The sequence below is a fragment of the Podarcis erhardii genome (genome assembly GCF_964252035.2).
Source record: "Podarcis erhardii genome assembly, chromosome: 6".
NCBI lineage: Eukaryota > Metazoa > Chordata > Lepidosauria > Squamata > Lacertidae > Podarcis > Podarcis erhardii.
This window is the reverse complement of record NC_138510.1, coordinates 7639645-7660122: the sequence shown is the minus strand read 5'-3', so window position 1 is coordinate 7660122 and position 20478 is coordinate 7639645. Positions and strand designations below refer to the sequence as shown.

Below are 20478 nucleotides of genomic sequence, written 5' to 3'. Positions count from 1 at the left end.
TGAAGATCTTAGGGCTAATTTCTCATAACAGACACATACTTGCATGCAGCTTTCACTAGCATACACGTTTTTGCAGAGCGTGTCGCCTTAGTGCAACGCATTTCTGCATGTTATTTTCACTAATATATGAAGCGGCTGGGCCAAAGCCGAAAGGTTGCTCAGTTGCGGATATGCCTGGAAGTGAAAGGAAAGTCCAATGATGTAAAGAAAAATATTGCATAGGAACCTGGAATGTAACCTTGGTAAGCTTGGTAAGCTGGATGTGGTCAAAAATGAGATGGCAAGAATAAATATTGACATCCTGGGCATCAGTGAACTAAAATGGACGGGAATGGGAAAATTCAGTTCGGATGACCATCATATCTACTACTGTGTGCAAGAATCCCGTAAAAGAAATGGAGTGGCCCTTATAGTCAACAAAAGAGTGGCGAAAGCTGTACTGGGATGCTATCTCAAAAATGATAGAATGATCTCTGGGAGAAAAGCAATGACAAACCTAGACAGCATCTTAAAAAGCAGAGACATCACCTTGCCGACAAAGGTCCGTATAGTTAAAGCTATGGTTTTCCCAGTAGTGATGTAGACCATAAAGAAGGCTGATCACCGAAGAATTTATGCTTTTGAATTATGGTGCTAGATAAGATTCTTGAGAGTCCTATGGACTGCAAGAAGATCAAACCTATCCATTCTGAAGGAAACCAGCCCTGAGTGCTCACTGGAAGGACAGATCCTGAAACGGAGGCTCCAATACTTTGGCCACCTCATGAGAAGAGAAGACTCCCTGGAAAAGACCCTGATGTTCGGAAAGACGGAGGGCACAAGGAGAAGGGGACAACAGAGGATGAGATGGTTGGGAAAGTGTTCTTGAAGCTACCAGCATGAGTTTGACAGAACTGCGGGAGGCAGTGGAAGACAGGAGTGCCTGGCGTGCTCTGGTCCATGGGGTCATGAAGAGTCGGACACGACTAAACGACTAAACAACAACAAAATCTGAAGTTTTATGCACAAAAGAATATAAGAGAAGCCCTGCTGGATCAAGCCAGTGGCATCCTGTTCTACAGTGAACAACCAGATGCTCACGAGTAGCCCGCAAACAGGACCTGAATGCAACAGCAGCCCTCTCCCCAGTTGTGATTCCTGGAAACTTGCATTCAAACACATATTACCTCCAATAGTGGAGGTGGAACATGTGTGGCAAAACTCTCATCACTTGGCAGGATGATTCAGGGACTAGCCTTGTTTTTTTAATTGGCATCTGTCTGTCTCGAGAGGCAACGGCGTGTGCCTCTTGGAGTGAAGCCAAACCACCGTGTTAACAGCACCCTGGGGTGCACACCTGGGCAGTGTGCAAGGAGGTCCTGGGCTGTCCAGATGACAAGACTCCCCTCCCGCCTCTCTGATGGGGTCCAAAGGAAAGCAGAAGCCATTTTACTAGGTATCTTAGGCCGAGATATAACGAAAGAAAAGAGGACTTGATTTATGGATGCCACTACAGCTGCGAGAATGTTGATTGCACAAAACTGGAAGACTGGAGAAACACCAACTAAAGAACAATGGCAAGAGAAGTTGATGAACTATGCAGAACTGGCAAAAGTGACAGAGAGACTATGAGAAAAAGACAACAGTGACTTTGAAAAAGAATGGGAACCGTTTATATTATATTTGCAGAAACAAAGAAAGTCTATAGACTTGATGGCAGGATTTAAATAAACATTCACATCATTAGTATTAGAAAATGTGTAGAAGATAGAGAAATAATACGGTGTACTTATTTTCATCTTTATGTTTTTAGGTTAGATGTTATTGTATAAATATGTTATTAGTACTTTTTCTTTTAGGAGGTAGCAAGTTGGGTGAAAGGAGAAACAAACCAGAAGCGGAAGTTGGGGGAAGCCTAGGAGGGGAGGGAGGAAGGAATGAATGCGTAGTAAATGTTATGCATATGAGATGTATGTAATGAATGAAAAAGAAAACTGAATAAAAATTCAAAGGAAAGCAGAGCAAGACATTGGGTACCAACCTGGCTGCTGGAGTTGCCAGAAGGAGGTTGCAAGGCTACTACACTCCAGATTTGTTTTACTCCTTGGTCTTTTCTTCTCCCAAAGATGTCCCATAAGGCAGTGGATGTTTAGGACCAGAGTTTTACTTCGGTCCAGTATACCTGAAGGAGCGTCTCCACCCCCATCGTTCTGCCCGGACACTGAGGTCCAGCACTGAGGGCCTTCTGGCTGTTCCTTCACTGTGAGAAGCCAAGTTACAGGGAACCAGGCTGAGGGCCTTCTCGGTAGTGGCACCCGCCCTGTGGAACGCCCTCCCATCAGACGTCAAAGAGAAAAACAGCTACCAGACTTTTAGGAGACATCTGAAGGCAGCCCTGTTTAGGGAAGCTTTTAATGTTTAATAGGTTATTGTATTTTAATATTCTGTTGGAAGCTGCCCAGGGTGGCTGGGGAAACCCAGCCAGATGGGTGGGGTATAAATAATAAATTATTATTATTATTATTATTATTATTATTATTATTATTATTATCCTAGATAGGCTGGCTTCCCAGGTTGACGAGCCCCATCTGCCCCTCACTTCCCTCTACAGCACATGCAGAAATAGCCTTCTTCGCCATTGGGCCCACTATTGGTGACTAGACATCATCATCATCATTTAGGTTGATTAACCAACCTTAATGTCCCGATGAGAGCTCTACGGAAACTAGGCGCCCAGAAGCCTCTGTACCTTTAAGAGCTGCACAGAAGAGAGCAGGAAAACCCCACCAGGTGCAACTTCCCCTGTCAATGCAGCCCTGTGAGGAGCAAAAGCCACACCTGTCCCTGCGTGGCCTTCCTCAGCAGCTCTTAAAGTAACAGGAGACCTTTCAGGGTTTGGATTCTGGCAGGCTGAACAACCGCCCTGTTAGGTTTCTGCTCTGTAACTGGCAGCAGGTCTTTAGATACAGGCTGGCTCAGCTGTCTTAAACTGAGCCTGCTTTAACTACCACAAGATGATGCCTTGTTACCAGGGGGACACAGGGCTCCGTGTTTCAGGAGGACCAAGATAAGGCCGGAAGCATCCCTTCATAAAAGCCTCCTAATCTTCTGGCAAGAGACTTTAGCCTGAACTTTTGACAGTTCCGCCTTTCCCCTTTCCTCCTTTTCAAAAAGTTGCAGCTGGGTCGCTTTCCTTAAATACCCTCCTGTGTTAACACAACAACACCCACTCTCTTTTTAAAACTTGCTTTCCTTTCACCGAGACTTCTAATTAGGGTTGCTTTGCTAATGAATGAAGGAATGAATGAAGGAATTCATTTAGCTGTTCCAAAAGACTTCGCCTTTCACCTGGCCTGTCAGGAGTCTCTTTCTGACAAGTCTGTATCTTAGACCTTTTGTGTTAGTTCCTTAGCTCGCGGGTTTGTCTTGCTGATATTTATTATCTCTCTTTTTACTGGTGAATAAACCTATTTTGGAAGCAAATTACCTTAGGGAGTTGGCAAACAGTCTCCCCAAGCCAAGCGTAAATGCAGGGCCTCAAGCAATGTTAGGGCCAAGCTAGATGAAACGCAGTGGTGGGGAGAGCCAGAGTCAGACCACTTACTTTCTTTTGCTGATGGGATTCAACTGCATATCAGCAAATTTAGGCTGCACAATTAAAGCAGATTCGAGATCCTTGCACGGCAGACCCGATTCCAAAAAGAAAAGAAAAGCCCCTTGACTGTTTGCAGGAAGGAAAGTGACAGGGAAATGCACTAGGAACTGTGGGATCACAATTGCTAGATGCAATATTGTATAACCTTCCAGCAAACCAATCGGAATGGATGCTCAATATAGAATGGGCATCATATTACCTTCCAGGCAAACTTTGTGCAAGCAAATCAGGACCAATGTGAAATAAATAGGTTGCCTGGAAGCAACCTCAGTCTCCTCTCTCTCTCTCTCTCTCTCTCTCTCTGTCTCTCTCTATCTCTATCTCTATCTCTATCTCAATAACCAGCCTTAAGGATTATCCACCATTCCTCTTCCCCTGCTGCTTCCCCCTTTTTAGCACTCTCTACTGCTCATTCAGAGCAAGCAGGCAATTTGGAGTTTCCCTGGATTGCCACTTGTTCTGATCTGTTGCTAAAGAGTGGGTTTTCCCTGGAAAAGAAGTGGGACATGGGGGAAACCACTTGGACCCATGCCCAGAAAGTATGGGTCAAGTGGAAGACTGCTTGGACTTGTGGCTTCTAGGCATAGCACAATCATAAGTGTAGGTGAGCCCTCAGAGGCTGCAACTGGGAGTGGAGGAATGGTAAAAGGGGAGGTGCTACTGAACACCTTCTCTTTCTGCTCAAAATATTGATCCCTCTGCATTTTGTTCCCCGGGTGGTTGGGGGGGGGAGACACAGGGTCCTTTAATTTTATTTCTCCTTTGAGAATCAAAACTAAATAACAGTTGTAGTTGTGCAATCTTTTCATTGTACCGCTTTCCTTTAAATCAATATATATATATATATATTTAAGTGTGTGAATTCATGCAACCCCCCCCCCCAAAAAAAAACAAAACCCCTGGTAAGGGCTATTCAGTTCATGGGGCAGGTAAGCAGAGGAAGAATGGACACCAGTATCAAAGTGAGGCAAGTTTAGTCTGGGTTGAGGAGGAGCCTTATTGACAGTGCAATAATGCACACAGTAATTCAGAGACCAGCCCTTTGGAGTTCAGTGGGACTCGTAGCTGTCAACTTTTCCCTTTTCTTGCAAGGAATCCTATTCGGAATAAGGGAATTTCCCTTAAAAAAAGGGAAACTTTGACAGCTGTGGTGGGACTTGGTCCCAGGTCAATGTATTGGGGATTGCAACTTCCTCTCTGGACTGTTGAAAAGTTCAAGAAAGAGTGACAATGCAGTGTTTATTGTGTGTGAGCATTACCAGTTGCCTGTAGAATCAGACCAAGTCCTCCTAGTCCAGCATCGTATTTTGAAAACAACCAGCGAGATGTCTCTGGAACCTCGAAGCTCCCCCTCTCCTGTTTCATAGTCACTGGCAGACCCATCTTATTCCTGCATCATTGCATTTTATTGTATTTTTTAAAATCATATTTCACTTCTTTGAGCACCATTTGGTGGAAGAATGGGATACAAATTCAACAAGCAAGTGCTTCAATGAATGTCTTATTTCTGGGGGAAACCCTGCCCCCATTGTCTGCTGGTGCTCCTGGTAATTAATGCAGAGCAGGACCAGGGTGTCAGTATCTTAGCTTTGTGAGTTTACTGATGCTTCCCTCTAAGGAGGACCTCACCTTGATGTGCCTGCTGTGGAGGCCTTTGGCTGTCTCGCAACTGCTGATCTTTTCTCCACGGGTCCACCTTTGACTCAGCAGTTTGCCTCGGAACTCATTTTCTAAGGATTTAAGAGAAAGAGACGGCGTCAGCAACGAAGGCAGCTTAGGGAGGCCTCTGGCACCACTTTAGTGATGTTTTCTCTGGGAGGCTTAGTTCGGAGGATAGTCAATGGAGGTTCATCAGAGTTCACATGGGTGGGGTGCAGGTAGGGACAGGATAGCATGAGGACATAGGACCAGGGTAGCATAGGACGCTATACCAAGTGAGAAAATTGATCCATATAGCTCAGTATTATCTAATCCAGAGGTCGGCAAGGTTTACCTCGCCTGGGCCAGTTCACCCCAGCGGAGATCCCTCTGTGGGCCAGAATGTGCACGCGCCCGAGCGCACCCGCGATTTCCAGTGCCTGCGCCTGCGCAGATGTGATTTCCGGCATCTGTGTCTGCACAGACATGATCTCCGGTGTCTGTACACGTCCAGACACAATTTTTGACACCGCAGAATTGAGTCCTCGCGCCGTGCTGGGCCGGTTTAGCGCAGCGTGTGGGGACTCGCTGAGCAGGCAGCTCGGTTTGGGGGTGGCTTGTGGGCCAGTTAAACGACCCCCATGGGCCGCTTGTGGCGCATGGGCCTTAGGTTGCTGACCCCTGATCTAATCTGTATCCAGGGCAACTGTCTACCAACTCCACCTGGTACGCAGGCTGAGACCCTACCTACCCGCGGACTGTCTCGCCAGAGTGGTGCATGCTCTAGTTATCTCCCGCTTGGACTACTGCAATGCGCTCTACGTGGGGCTACCTTTGAAGGTGACTCGGAAACTACAACTAATCCAGAATGCGGCAGCTGGACTGGTGACTGGGGGCGGCCGCCGAGACCACATAACACCGGTCTTGAAAGACCTACATTGGCTCCCAGTACGTTTCCGAGCACAATTCAAAGTGCTGGTGTTGACCTTTAAAGCCCTAAACGGCCTCAGCCCAGTAGACCTGAAGGAGGGTCTCCACCCCCGTCGTTCTGCCCGGACGCTGAGGTCCAGCTCCGAGGGCCTTCTGGCGGTTCCCTCATTGCGAGAAGCAAAGCTACAGGGAACCAGGCAGAGGGCCTTCTCGGTAGTGGCGCCCGCCCTGTGGAACGCCCTCCCATCAGATGTCAAAGCGATAAATAACTACCTGACATTCAGAAGACATCTTAAGGCAGCCCTGTTCAGGGAAGTTTTTAATCTGTGATATTTTAGTGTATTTTTGGTTTTTATGGAAGCCGCCCAGAGTGGCTGGGGAAACCCAGCCAGATGGGTGGGGTACAAATAATAAATTATTATTCTTATTATTAATCTGACTGGGAGTGGCTCTCCAGCATTCCAGGTGGGGGGACACCACCAGCTCTACCTTCAGATGCCAGAGCTGTGGAAAGGAAGCAAGATGGCTTTCCCTGAAGGTTTTACAGGTACAAGCAGTCTGGAATCGCATATAACAGCCCTGATACCATCATTTTCACAAATCATGACAAATGCACAATAAAAAAGGGACCCTAAGCTGTGAATTATTATTATTATTATTATTATTATTATTATTATTATTATTCACAGGGACATCCCTGTAACTTGCTTTGCCCTGATCGTGGCAAAAAAAAAACCACCAGCAGCAACCTTCAAGGTATTAATTTGTCCTCCCAATGTGCAGATTTATAGCAAGACATATTAAATGTTGACAAAGAGGTCACAGGCAAAGGAAGGCAACTGCCCTTCACTGCCAGGCAGAGGACTGTTCTCAACAGGGAAGGATGTAGCTACCTTGAGAACATGGAATGGCAAAATTAAGTCAAGGCTACAGAGTACAGAAAGTCCCAAGGCTTCTGCTTAAAAGCCCAGGGCTGATAAACACACACACACCACTTGATATTTCATTCACACAATGGTTTGATTCACGCATGCTTGATTTCTCTCTCGCTGGCAGCTAATTACATCCACCGGAAAGCACATGTTGGGGAGGACATGGAAAAGTTCTGGGATAACTGCAGGGAAGCCATCACTTGGTGGCTCACCAGCTGACGGACAGGGATTTGTCAATCATCTTGGTGCACTCAGTAATTCCTGGAGAACGTGTGAACTGAGCCCATTGAAAGAAAGCTTCTGTGTGTAAGGCACCCCCTAATGTTGCAAACCTGAACTCCTTTGAGTGGAGTTCTGCACTGCAGTTGAACCTTACTGAACAGTCTCCTCTTCTCTCTTTGCAGACATCCAGAATTTTAGTTCATTCTCCGTTGGTTAATGAGAACAGAAATCTCATCTGAAAATTAACAAAGGAGAGATGGAATTTTGGTGAAATTCGCACGGGGTGGGGTGTAGGGCTTGCCTGACTTTGAGGTGGTGGAGGGTGGCTTGTGAGCGCCTTCTCTTTCATGGTGGAAACCTCATTGCCAGTGGCCTGCACTCTGCAGCCTTCCTGGGTGTCCACACTTCAGTGCAAGCCCAGGGTAAGACACTGCGAGGTGAACTCTGCCCATGGGAAGGAGATCAGGAAACACAGGCAGCCAGGAAAAAGCTACAGAGTGCTGGGGAAATGTTTGTTGGAAAGAAAGACATGCATGCCCTGCCCAGTTTACAGGGCTAAGGGAAGCACCAAACCTTGCACCCACAAAGATTCCAAAGAAATACTGAAGTGAGAGCAGGGCTGAAAAATGGAAGGACAATGGAAGGACCATAGCTCAGAGGCTGAGCAGCTATTTTGCATGCAGAAGGTCCCATATTCAATGCCCGGCATCTTCAGGGAGGGCTGGGAGAGATTCCTGCCTGAAACCTTGGAGAGCTGCTGCCAGCCAGTGTGGGCAATACTGACTCAGACAGACCAGTTAGTCTGATTCCAAACCAGGCAGCTTCCGATCTTCCTATGCAGGCTTATTTGGTAGTGGAACAAAACCTGTGAGAAATTGGGAGGCCCAGTTTCGACACAGCACTGCCGATCTCCTTGTCCTCCAGGAACCTTTTTGCATGCAAAACGTGTTCTCCAGGACTGAGCTACAGGTCGGAAAGATGAGCAGGAGCAGGTCCATTGAGAGATTTGAAGGTAAGGATGAGAAATTTCAGATTGTGTCACGGAGCAGGCTGGAAGTCCGTTGGGATGGTGATGGGCCATTATTATTGTTTTTCAGAAGCGATATTCAAATTTTAAAATACAATTTGTTTAAAAGAATGGAGAAAATGGGAAAAGCAGGGAAATGGGTCTCCCATTAGGATAGCTATGCTGTTAGTTTTCAGCAATGAATCTGCCCCCCCACCCCCCGCTTGGCATCATTTTTATCCCAGTCAGATATTACATCATATTTACTGAGGGAGTGAGAGTCGTGTATCTCTATTACACAGCTGTTAAACCTCAATTAATAGGTTTTAATGATTAGCCATTAGTGGTGCAATACACAGTTTAACATTCTGTGTTAGGGTTTAAATTAAATGCACGCTTCAAGAGCTGAATTTTCCAGGCATCGTTCACTGCTTTGCTTAAGTAAATAATATTCACATGGGATGGAAGAAACTATAGATGCGGGGCTTTTTTCCGAAGGAGAGGAGAAAAAGATTAAACAAACAAAGGGCAATTAAGCGCGGCAGCTTTCAACTACAGGGGGGGAAAGCCCACACGCAGGCAGAAAAGATACCCTATGAAATATGTGGAAAAAGATGTCAATTATATATGCATCAAAGGGTGACAATATCACATCATCATCAACATCATTGTATGATCCACCATAGTACTATTCACATGAGACTAAAACGCGTCTCCCAGTTGAATCTTCAAGAAATTGTGCAGTGCAGTGTCTGACAATGCAAGGCCCATGCATATCGACTCAAAAGTACGGTAAGTCTCACCGAGTTTAATAGCCCTCTCCTCCTCCGTGAATTTGCCCGATCCTCTTTTAAAGCCATCAGAATCGGTGCCATCGCTGCCTCCTGTGACAGGGAGTTCCATAGGCTGACACTCTTGCTTGTGCTGCATGAATAAGTGCTTTCGGTCTGAATTTGCCCCCAGACTGAATGTTAAACTTTTAAGCCAAAGGGGGGGGGGTCTGTTTAGAGCTATCCAAGGTCCTGAAACTGACCATTCTGGAAAAACTCCCAGGAGCACATACATTTAACACACTCTTATACCACTTTTAACAGTCATGGGTGATGCTAGGAACTGTAGTTTTTTTTTTAAAAGGGTGCTGACCTCACAGAGCTACAGCGTGCTCAGCAAACTACAGTTCCCAGGATTCTCCATGGCTATTAAAGTGGTATAAGAGTGCAAGGGGCGCGGGTGGCGCTGAGCCTAGGGCTTGCTGATCAGAAGGTTGGCGGTTCGAATCCCCGCGACAGGGTGAGCTCCCATTGCTCAGTCCCTGCTCCTGCCCACCTAACAGTTCGAAAGCATGAAGTGCAAGTAGATAAATAGGTACTGCTCCGGCGGGAAGGAAAATAGCATTTCCATGCGCTGCTCTGGTTTGCCAGAAGTCATGCTGGCCTCATGACCTGGAAGTTAGTCATGCTGGCCTCATGACCTGGAAGCTGTACGCTGGCTCCCTCGGCCAGTAAAGTGAGATAAATGCCACAACCCCAGAGTCGTCCATGAATGGACCTAACGGTCAGGGGTCCCTTTACCTTTAAGAGTACTTTAAATGTATGATGTAAGAGTCCCATAACTTGTACAAAGTAAACAGTAGGAATGCACCCCATGATCCTCTGTGTGTTGTGCATAGGGACGAATTACCCCTTTCCCCTTGTGCCAGAAAAGGTTTCTATGGGTGTGATTTTTCCCCTCCACTGCCAGGTAAGGTGAAAGGAGACTGGAGATTTCAGTGGGAGGAAGTCATGACCAGGTCAAAAGACCTGAGGTATACAAGGTTGAACAGCAAAAGCAGTGCATTTTATGAATATTTATTGTGGTTACTGTTGCACCTGGCCATTATTATTATTTATTGCATTTACCGTATTGGCCTGAATATAAGCCTCACCCCCCCCCCAATTCCGATAGTGAAAAGTTAAGGTGTGGCTTAAAATCACGACCTTACAAAAATTGGCTTATACGATATTGCTGCTGAAACAGACATACAGTAAAACGGAACAGGTGTGAGTCCCTGAGGAATTTTAAGGGAGCGGCTTTATTCAGGTATTGTCTCTCCCCCCTGCTTGAATTTTAAAGGTGCTGCTTATGTTCGAGTGCAGCTTATATTCAGGCCAATACGGTATATACCGCTCTATACGTGGAGGTCTCAGTCAGTTACCAGAGGTACCAGGCAATAGTCTGTCCATTGCAGTTCCACAAGGATGCAATAGAACTGCAAAGTGTGCTACTGTGTTCTCAGCTTCTTTCTTTCTTTCTTTCTTTCTTTCTTTCTTTCTTTCTTTCTTTCTTTCACAGATTTCTAGCTCTTATGCCTCTGAAGATATGCTTCAATGTGTGTGGGCCACTGCCAGAGAGCACTGTCTGAATGTGATTCCCAGTGACAGGAGTGAGTGAGTTCAGTGCCCTTCCATGCCTAGGAAAAACCAGAATAAATATGCAAACTGTGTGTATGCATAATTTATACAGGCACGGTTTACCTTTATTTTTTAAAATAGGAAATAAATGCAGCTCCGGCTATAGGTGCAAAACACGCGAGAGACCCCTCCTTGTATGGTTTTTCCAACAGTCAACTCACCCCTTTGACAACACAGGGCAAGTGTTTTCTGAAATTTGCTTCTCATTCCTAATCAAAAGAAGGGGGGAGTGTGTGGGTTGGTGGGAGAAGAAGCTGCTGATTCAGGAGGGTCAGATCTTGTGCCGGTTTCGCTGTAGAACGGATGTTCCCAGCTCAGCAGAAACATGCCTCCGAGGTGTTTTCCGCTGACAGCTGAGCGTAATCTGGTTCAAATCCGCTGGCACGGGGCAAAGGAGAGGGAGGGTGGCTAGAAAGACAAGTGCAAGGTCTTCCACCAGGGCACAGCCTGGTGGGGTGTGTGGGGGGAGTCCATTTCATTGCTCTCCACTGCTCTTTTAACATCAGCTGTGACTTCCCACTGGGTTCTGCAAGGCTACAGACTCGCCTCTGGTAGAATCATACTGCAAACATGTTCATTTGGATTATTTTTCTAGGAGGCAACAAGTTTATTTCAGTTGGCTGACATTTAAAAAGGAAGGGGGGAGGGTGCTCAACTAGGGGTGTTTGAGCAATTTGCTGGCTACAAATTCTGAAAGGGGCTGAGCTGAGCCACACCATCCAGACTAATGTGCGAATTGGAACCTCCTTATCTGCTAGCTCTCACACTTCCCCAATCTTCCAGCATGCCTCTCAGCTATAACTCCCTCCCCACTCTTGTAGTAGGGACGCGGGTGGTTCTGTGGGTTAAACCACAGAGCCTAGGACTTGCCGATCAGAAGGTCGGCTGTTCGAATCCCCACGATGGTGTGAGCTCCCATTGCTCGGTCCCTGCTCCTCCCAACCTAGCAGTTTGAAAGCACGTCAAAGTACAAGTAGATAAATAGGTACCACTCCGGCAGGAAGGTAAACGGCGTTTCCGTGCGCTGCTCTGGTTCGCCAGAAGTGGCTTAGTCATGCTGGCCACATGACCTGGAAGCTGTACGCCGGCTCCCTCTGCCAATAAAGCGAGATGAGCAGCGCAACCCCAGAGTCGGCCACGACTGGACCTAATGGTCAGGGGTCCCTTTACCTTTACCTATGTTCTACTTGAACTGTTGGAGGCAGCATGTCTTGTGACACCAGTTGTTGGAAACTGCAGGCAGGGAGATTGTTCCTGCGTTGGGTCTTGCTTATGGGCTTCTCACAAGCATTTGGTTGGCCACTGTGAGAACAGGACGCTGGACTAGATCGGTCATTGGCCTGATCCAGCAACCTCTTCTTATCTTGCCCATTCTACTGTGAGTCTGCAGGCAGAGATTGTCTCACATCTTTCTACAAGAATATATATGACCGCTAAGCTCAAACAGAAACCTTTAGTGAGGTACATTACTGAAAGGTTTTGAAAGTCCCACTATGTCAACTGGATCACTTCTACCTATATGCTTGTTGACAATCTCAAATAATGCCTATGTCTATGAAACAGTACTTGCCATTGCAGAAGCCACGCTGGCTCTGCTTCAGCAAGCCTTGTTCTTCTATATGTTTGGTTATTTTATCCATTTCCACCAGTCATTCCAGGGCAGACATTAAGCTAACTGGCCCATAATTGCCAGGATCCTTTTTTAAACGTTACGTTGACTGCTTCCTAGTTCTTAAGTATGGAAGCTGATCTTAGGGACAAGGTACATATTTTTGTTAGAGGATGAGAAAAAATTGCATCTGAATTGTTTGAGGACTCATGGGCAGATGCCGTCAGACTCTCTTCCAGCAAAAGTTAGCTCAGGCACTGGGATTTGCCCTATATCTTCCGCTGTGAAGACACACACGAATACGAATGAAAATGCTCTTCACAGGCACTGTTGTTGCTGATGGGGAACGACAGACAATATAATAATAACATAAATTCATTTAAATAAAGAACTACAGTGGTACCTCAGGTTAAGTACTTAATTCATTCTGGAGCTTTGTTCTTAACCTGAAACTGTTCTTAACCTGAAGCACCACTTTAGCTAATGGGGCCTCCTCCTGCTGTGCCGCTGGATCACGATTTCTGTTCTCATCCTGAAGCAAAGTTCTTAGCCCGAGGTACTATTTCTTAGCCCGAGGTACTATTTCTGGGTTAGCGGAGTCTGTAACCTGAAGCATATGTAACCCGAGGTACCACTGTAATAAAAATATGTGTGATTTGGAAATTCATTGCACATATCTCACAACTACATGCACTGATCTTACGCCAAAGGATACGCCAAAGGATAAACGCCAAAGGATAAACGGACATAAATCTGACATCAGGAATCACAAGACAGAGAAACCAGTAGGAGAACACTTCAATCTCCCAGGACATTCTATACAAGATCTCAAAGTAGCTGTTCTATTACAAAGGAATTTCAGAAATAGACTGGAAAGAGAAGCTGCTGAATTGCAACTTATTACCAAACTTAAAACCATGGAGAGACCTGGTCTGAACAAAGACATTGGATTCTTATCTCATTATACATGACAAAGCCATTTTTCACCTTCTCACCCCTTGCTTTTTCCTGTAAGACCTACTGCAGTCGTTAAGAGTCGTCAACAGGCTCATCACAGCTATCTGCCAATCACCCATTCCCACCACCCTTCTGAGTAATACCCCTCCCCACCTTCTCACTATATAGAAGGGTCTGGTGACTTCTGTTTCAGTGTATCTGAAGAAGTGTGCATGCACACGAAAGCTCATACCTAGAACTAACTTAGTTGGTCTTAAAGGTGCTACTGGAAGGAATTTTTTGTTTTGACTATGGCAGACCAACACGGCTACCTATCTGTACATGCACTGAGTATTTCCTGAAGCCTTGAGAGCTGACTTGCCACTTCCATGCTGGGTTTTCACCAGTCTGTACAACTGTTAAGGGTTACCTGATTCCCAAATTCACTGTGTCCCTGCATCTCCTCTACAGCCCCCTCTGCTCCTCATTGGGCAGCCTTGAATCTAGGATGCGGAAGTAAAAGACTACCAGGGTGCAGTTCAGCAGTTGCTGGGTTTTTTCCCCCAGCGCCGGCAAGGTTGCGAGAAATAATAATAGTAATAATACCATAAGAAAGCCTCAGCCGGAGCAACTGCCTGAAACATGCCATTTGCATTTTTAAGGAAATACTTCTTTGAGACAGCCTGGGTGAAAGGTCGGCATTTGCATATAAATGGAAAAGAAAGTGTATGAAGCTGGAAGTTGCATCTATATCATTTTCTCAGCGGTGAGCTGCTGTTTTGGAGATTAAGGGACACGCTTTGCATCTTTGCCTTTTATTGAAGACAGAAGGTGGTATGAGAGTCAAATTGGGATGAAATAACAAGGCGAGCGAAGCAACAGCCCATCATTCCTCCCCCACCCTGATGCGCATAAATGTACCAGAAGGCCAATTCACACTTGACTTTTTAAAACTTGGCTATGAAAAGCACCCGAGTTTAAGTGGCAAAAGACAGGGATGGAGACCGTGGCACCGTCAGCTGTGGAAGGCGCATGCGGGCGTCAATATACTCCTGCTTTCCCTGCATTTCATTTAGAAGAGGAGACTAAAACGAAAACAATCTGAGCCTGCAGTTCCATAGGTTTTGTTCTCTCTGGCCATTTTGCAAAAGTAGCACAGGCTGCGTACACACTAATACTGTAGTTTACCCCTCATAGAACTACGGTTCACAGCACCATTAACAAGCTACAGATCCCAGGATTCTTGGGGTGGGGAAATGGCCTTTCAACGTGCTTTCAATGCACAATGTGTATAAGTAAAAAGTAAAGTCAAGGACCCCTGGATGGTTAAGTCTAATTTCTTTTTAAAAGCATCTGTGCTTGCTCAGAACCACTACGACATCATGTGGCAAAGAATGACATACATTAACTCTTGTGTTTTATGAGCAAGCAGTTCCTTATTCCTATCCTGAAAATACAGCCAGTTTTCCAGGATTACTTCTAGTAAAGGTAAAGGTAAATGTAAATGTAAAGGACCCCTGGACGGTTAAGTCCAGTCAAAGGTGACTATGGCACTGTGGTACTCATCTCGCTTTTAGGCCAGGAAACCCGGCGTTTGACCACAGACAGCTTTCCAGGTCATGTGGCCAGCATGACTAAACTGCTTCTGGCGCAACGAGACACTGTGATGGAAACCAGAGTCCACGGAAACGTTGTTTGACTTCCTGCCGCAGTGGTACCTACTTATCTACTTGTACTGGTGTGCTTTCGAATTGCTAAGTTGGCTGGACAGAGCAATGGGAGCTCACTCTGTCACGGGGATTTGAACTGCTGACCTTCTGATCAACAAGCCTAAGAGGCTCAGAGGTTTAGACCACAGCGCACCTGTGTCCCATACAATGTGCATGCTATATAGGAATCAGGGTTTCAGGTAGGAGTCTCTCCCAGACTCCCTGGAGATGCCAGGGACCTTCTGCATGCAAATCAAACACTTCCTACCATAGAGCTATCCAGCCTTCTCTACACAATCTACACGGAATGGGCAGCTTTGATTACTTGCCCTTTCCCTTGAGCACATAGTCCGCAAAGTCTTCTAGAGGAATTGTCTCATGCGCTTGTCCCCAGCAACCCTGTGAAGTAGTAGATCATTAATTTCATTAACAAGCTGGAAGGAAACCTATGTGGAATTGCAAGGGAAAGCAAGGCCAAAGGGATACAGAAAGTCCTTTGTCTCTCTCTCCTCCCCTCCGTTCTCCCCACCAGCTCTGTGAAGGAACAGGATATACTTCTGAGCAAAAATGCGGAGGCCTGCAGCCCAGACCAATGGGGTTTACTGCATGGATCTCTCTGCGCCTTGCCACATCTGTCATTAAAACTTAGAACATCCGTGCAAGGCGGCAACTAAGGAGCTAGCTGGCTAATGGGATTTGTTGACACGGGATGCGATGACTAAGAGGGATCCTTTGGCAGTGCCAGCTTGTCGTCCTAATATTAAGTCCGTCCTTCCTCTTGTCATATGAGAAGTGAAAACTTGACACAAAATGTGTGTCACGCCGAGCCAAAGAGACAGAAGCAATAAGGCGTAATGAGGAGGCGAAATCACTCTGAAATAAGCAAAAAGAAAACCCCCTTGGGGTGGTTTAACACTTCCTGGTGCCCTCTGACAACGCTCTTTCCTAGATGGCAGGAATGCGCATGCCCACACGCCAGTGGAACAAAGTACATGCATATAAGCACATGGGGTGGAATACAGCGTCATGCTCTGTTGATGGCTCCATCGTGCATGAAGTTCTGCTTGCCAGATGCGACAATCTCCCCTCCCCTTCAATGCTGTTCTGGGGCTTCTCCTGATCCTGACCCCCATATCCCAAGTTTGCTTTAAAGAAAAATTGGACATTTTTCAGGTTGCTCACCGGGACAAGACAGTTTGAGCATACTACAGATCCTGGCCTGACTCCATTGGCTACCAATTAATTTCATTCTATGACCTTCTAAAATTGTCCATGGGAGGTAGGTTATGGGCTTGTTTTGCTTTTGCTTTTATTTTATTATGTATTTTGTGTTTCATTTCGTATTTTCATGTTGTGAAACACCCTGTGATCTTCAGATGAAGGGTGGTATACAAATTAAATCAATAACAATAATAATAACAAAAACAACAACAACAACAATAGCATTTGTAGAAGCCAAGATAGAAGGCAAAACAGGCAAGCACTTTTATCCTCAAAGCCTTTGGATGCCAGACCAAAACTCTTTTATTCCAGCTGCTCTTTGTGATTTGTCCAGCTCCTAAATTCCTACTGTTGAATATTATGAAACCGACCCACCTGCTTCTGTTATTTCACTTTGTTTTTCTTCTACTGTATGCTTGTTTGTTTTTTAAAATTGACATGTTACTCCTTGCCTTGTCTGTCTCACTGCGAGTTTGAAAGGTGCAATGTAAATATTTCAAAAAGAGAAAATGGAACAAAATAAAAGACTGAATTGCCACCACCGCAGCAACTCAATTACCCAGATTTTTGGTTTCTGGGTATGATTAAGGAACCATCTGACAAGAGCAGGCCTAAGTACATGTAACTGAAAATAGGAATGACACCCAAAGCTGCCTTGTTGCCAAGACAGAACTTTTGTCCACTTTGCTCAGTACACCGACTGGGTTTTCATGGTTTCAGGTGGAAATCCTTCCCTGCCCTAACTGGAGATGACAGGGCTTAAACATGGGAGCTTTTGCATCCAAAGCAGACCATTGAGCTGTGGTCCATTGATCTTGACTGAACCCAAGTTCTTAGTCTTGCTTCTTTGTTTATCCTTCCCTCTGCTGTCTCCCTTGTGCTGAGGTTTAGCCTGGAACTTCCTTGGGGCAGGGACCTGTCCTTTTGTTGTCGTACCATAAAGCACCATGCACATGGACGGTGCTGAGTCAATAAATGAGTAATCACCTGCCCTTGTCTTTTACAAAGGAACTTCTTGTCCATCCTCTTTATTTCGGCTCGACAGTCCCCCAGGGACCTTCTGTAGCAAATACTGAAGTCCCCCAAAGTCATAAATGGAGGGGGGCACCACAAAGGACTCTTAAATGTTGGATAGTAAAGATAATTTTGACAGCAAGATAATAACCTAATGGCTGTGATTTTTTTTATTTTGGCAGAAGCTGGGAAGAGGAAGGCAAGTCACACGAATCACATGTTGCCTGCAGCATCCTGCTGGCAAAGTCAGAAGCATTCAGGATGCCTTTAGCTTGCTGTAGGGAGTCTCTCAGAAGGGGCTTAGAGAGATCCCATTTGGTCCTGAAAGGGAAGAGTTCAAATGATGGAAGAAACAAGGAAACAAAGCAATAGCAGAAGCTGGTTGCAGAAGCTTTTAAAGAGAAACCATCAATTTTACCAAGCCAGGCTGAGGTGAGAACAGTGTGTTCTGGAATTCTTTTTGTGCTCCTTTTCAAACACCAACCCACAATGCTTTTGGTGATGGTGGCAGCATTCAGAATGCACTGAAAATCTTTGCGGGGTCACTTGTAGATTTGTACAAGAACAGTCCAGATGTTCATTACGTGTACTACACCAGACAACAAGGAGTCTTCAAATAAAGTAAATTTTTTTGGCGGGGGGGGGGGGGAATAATAATAATCTGCAAATTGCATGTGTCCTTTTAAGACAGATGTTTATATGCATGTCAGCAGACAGTAAGTGGGTTGGAACGTAAGTATTTTAATGCTCATGGCAACAGAGCTGAAAAAAAGCTCAGAGCATCTCCTTTCAAGTAAAAATAAAATAAAATAGTGCCAAGGCAACAGAAGATTCAGGTAACAATTCCTTGGAGCAGGTTGGTGGGGAGGAGGTGCCCACAAAAAGGAAAGGTGGCAGAGATTTCACAACTTTTTTCTCAGCAAGGAGGACAATTTTTGCATTGAAAGCTTAGATATCTTAAAGATTTGGTGCAGCCCTAGTCACAGGACTATTCAATTTGAAAAAAACCCAAAACAGCTTTGTCTGGTGACTGCCCATAGTGGCTTATCAAGTGACAAAGCATGGATCATCTATAATGAACAGCTGAATAGGAGAGTCACCACGTACTCCCAATGATTCCCAAGCATGCTACCCCATGCATCCAGGAAATTTGGGGTCTAGCACAGAACTCATAATACTGAAAATGTTGGCTTATCTGCCCTTCCCCACCCTAGCCCACCATAGACTGAATGTGAGAATTTCCAAGGTTGCAAGAGTGAAATACTTGGCGCATTCATACAGCACCAGAACTCGCAAGTCAGCCAATGAAATGGATGAGCAGGACCTTACATATGAACATGAGAAGAGTCTCCTGGATCAGGCCAAAGACCCATCTAACCCAGCATCCTTTTCTTACAGTGGCCAACCAGATGCCCATGTGGAACCCACAAGCGGAATACAACAGCACTCTCCAGTGCCAGTGTGGTGTAGTGGTTAGGAGCTGTAGACTCGTAATCTGGGGAACCGGGTTCGCGTCTCCGCTCCTCCACATGCAGCTGCTGGGTGACCTTGGGCTACTCACACTTCTCTGAAGTCTCTCAGCCCCACTTACCTCACAGAGTGCTTGTTGTGGGGGACAAAGTGAAAGGAGATTGTTAGCCACTTTGGGACTCCTTAAGGGGAGTGAAAAGCGGGATATAAAATCCAAACTCTTACTCCTCCTCCTCCTCCTCCTCAAATGCAATTCCCAGCAGCTGGTATTCAGAGACACACTGCCTCTGACAGTGGAGCGAGAACCTAGCTCTCCTCCTTCTGCTTCATGTGGCAAGTAGCCATTGCTAGCCTGATATCCCACCAACTTGCCCAATCCTCTTTTTAAAGCCATCCAAGTTTGGCGGCCATCGCTACCTCATTTGAGAGCAAATCTCATGGTTAACTATGAGCTGTGTGGAGAAGTGTTTTCTTTTCTCTGTTCTGAATCTCCTAACTGTTCAGCTTGTTTGAATGTCCCTGGTTCTGGTATTATGACAGGTGGGGAATGACTTTCCCCTCTCCTCTTTTCTAGGTAAAGGGACCCCTGACCATTAGTGTGGCCGACTCTGGGGTTGCAGCGCTCATCTCGCTTTATTGGCCGAGGGAGCCAGCGTACAGCTTCCGGGTCATGTGGCCAGCATGACTAAGCCGCTTCTGGCGAACCAGAGGAGTGCACGGAAACGCCATTTACCTTCCCGCCGGAGCAGTAACTATTTATCTACTTGCACTGGCGTGCTTTCAAACTGCTAGGTTGGCAGGAGCAGGGCCTGAACAATGGGAGCTCACCCCGTTGCGGGGATTCGAACCGTCGACCTTCTGAATGGCAAGTCCTAGGCTCTGTGGTTTAACCCACAGCGCCACCCGTGTCCTTGTCCGCTTTTCTACACCATGCCAATTGAATGCACCTGTTTCATGTCTCCCTCTCTACTCTCCTTTTCTCTAAAATGATACTAAGAGAGCATGAAGGATGGTGCCAGTGAGACTTTCTTTAAAGCATCAAATCTCCCCGTGTCTTAGGAATTCACTTTCCAATAGACCCTCTCCCTAGTCAATTTGCAAAGCACTTTGCTGGCTCAGAAGAGAAGCAACCTGCCCTTGACTGGTTGGGATTACCCATGTGCCCAGTTCATGAAGCACTGAACTCACACTAACCTGGCTATGTTTGGCCTCAGTGATGCCATCACAAATGGCTCAGTTGGTAGAGCACGAGTCTCTTGATTTCAGGGTTGTGGGTTCAAGCCCCACCTGGGGCAAAAGATTCCTGCATTGCAGGGGGTTGGAATAGATGACTCTTGTGGTCCCTTCCAACTCTACAATTCGATTATTCTTTGCTCTCTAATTGGTTGGGATCCCTCCAGAAATGAGATCAGAGGGGGAGGGAAATGGCATCTGAAGCAACAGCAGGCTACAAAACAAATGATATAAGGAGCTGCAAATAACGCCAAACCCCAGGGAAAAAAACGCAATGGCTTTTCAGGAACAGTTTTGGTTCCCTTGAAAGCACAATGTTCACCCTGAAAATATTAAGGGGTGAACATTTGGCACAGCCCTACTGATATTCTTTTTGAGATGAGGGTGTCTAAAACTGAACAGAGTGTTCCAAATGTGTGTGGTGCATATATTTGTATAATGAGGGTTTTTTTTTTTTTTAAGCTTGTTATTCTA

At 45.9% G+C, this 20478-nt stretch overlaps 1 protein-coding gene across 4 annotated transcripts in view; it reads right to left on the bottom strand.

The window, feature by feature from the left end:
* The window catches only part of MYT1 (myelin transcription factor 1), a 175484-nt gene that overhangs the window by 106370 nt on the left and 48636 nt on the right, over positions 1-20478 (bottom strand). For all 4 annotated transcript variants that reach the window (XM_081867541.1, XM_081867542.1, XM_081867543.1 and 1 more), the window contains exon 2: positions 5264-5364. In XM_081867541.1, the coding sequence (XP_081723667.1) occupies positions 5264-5364 (101 nt within the window). The remainder of the gene's footprint in view (positions 1-5263; positions 5365-20478) is intronic.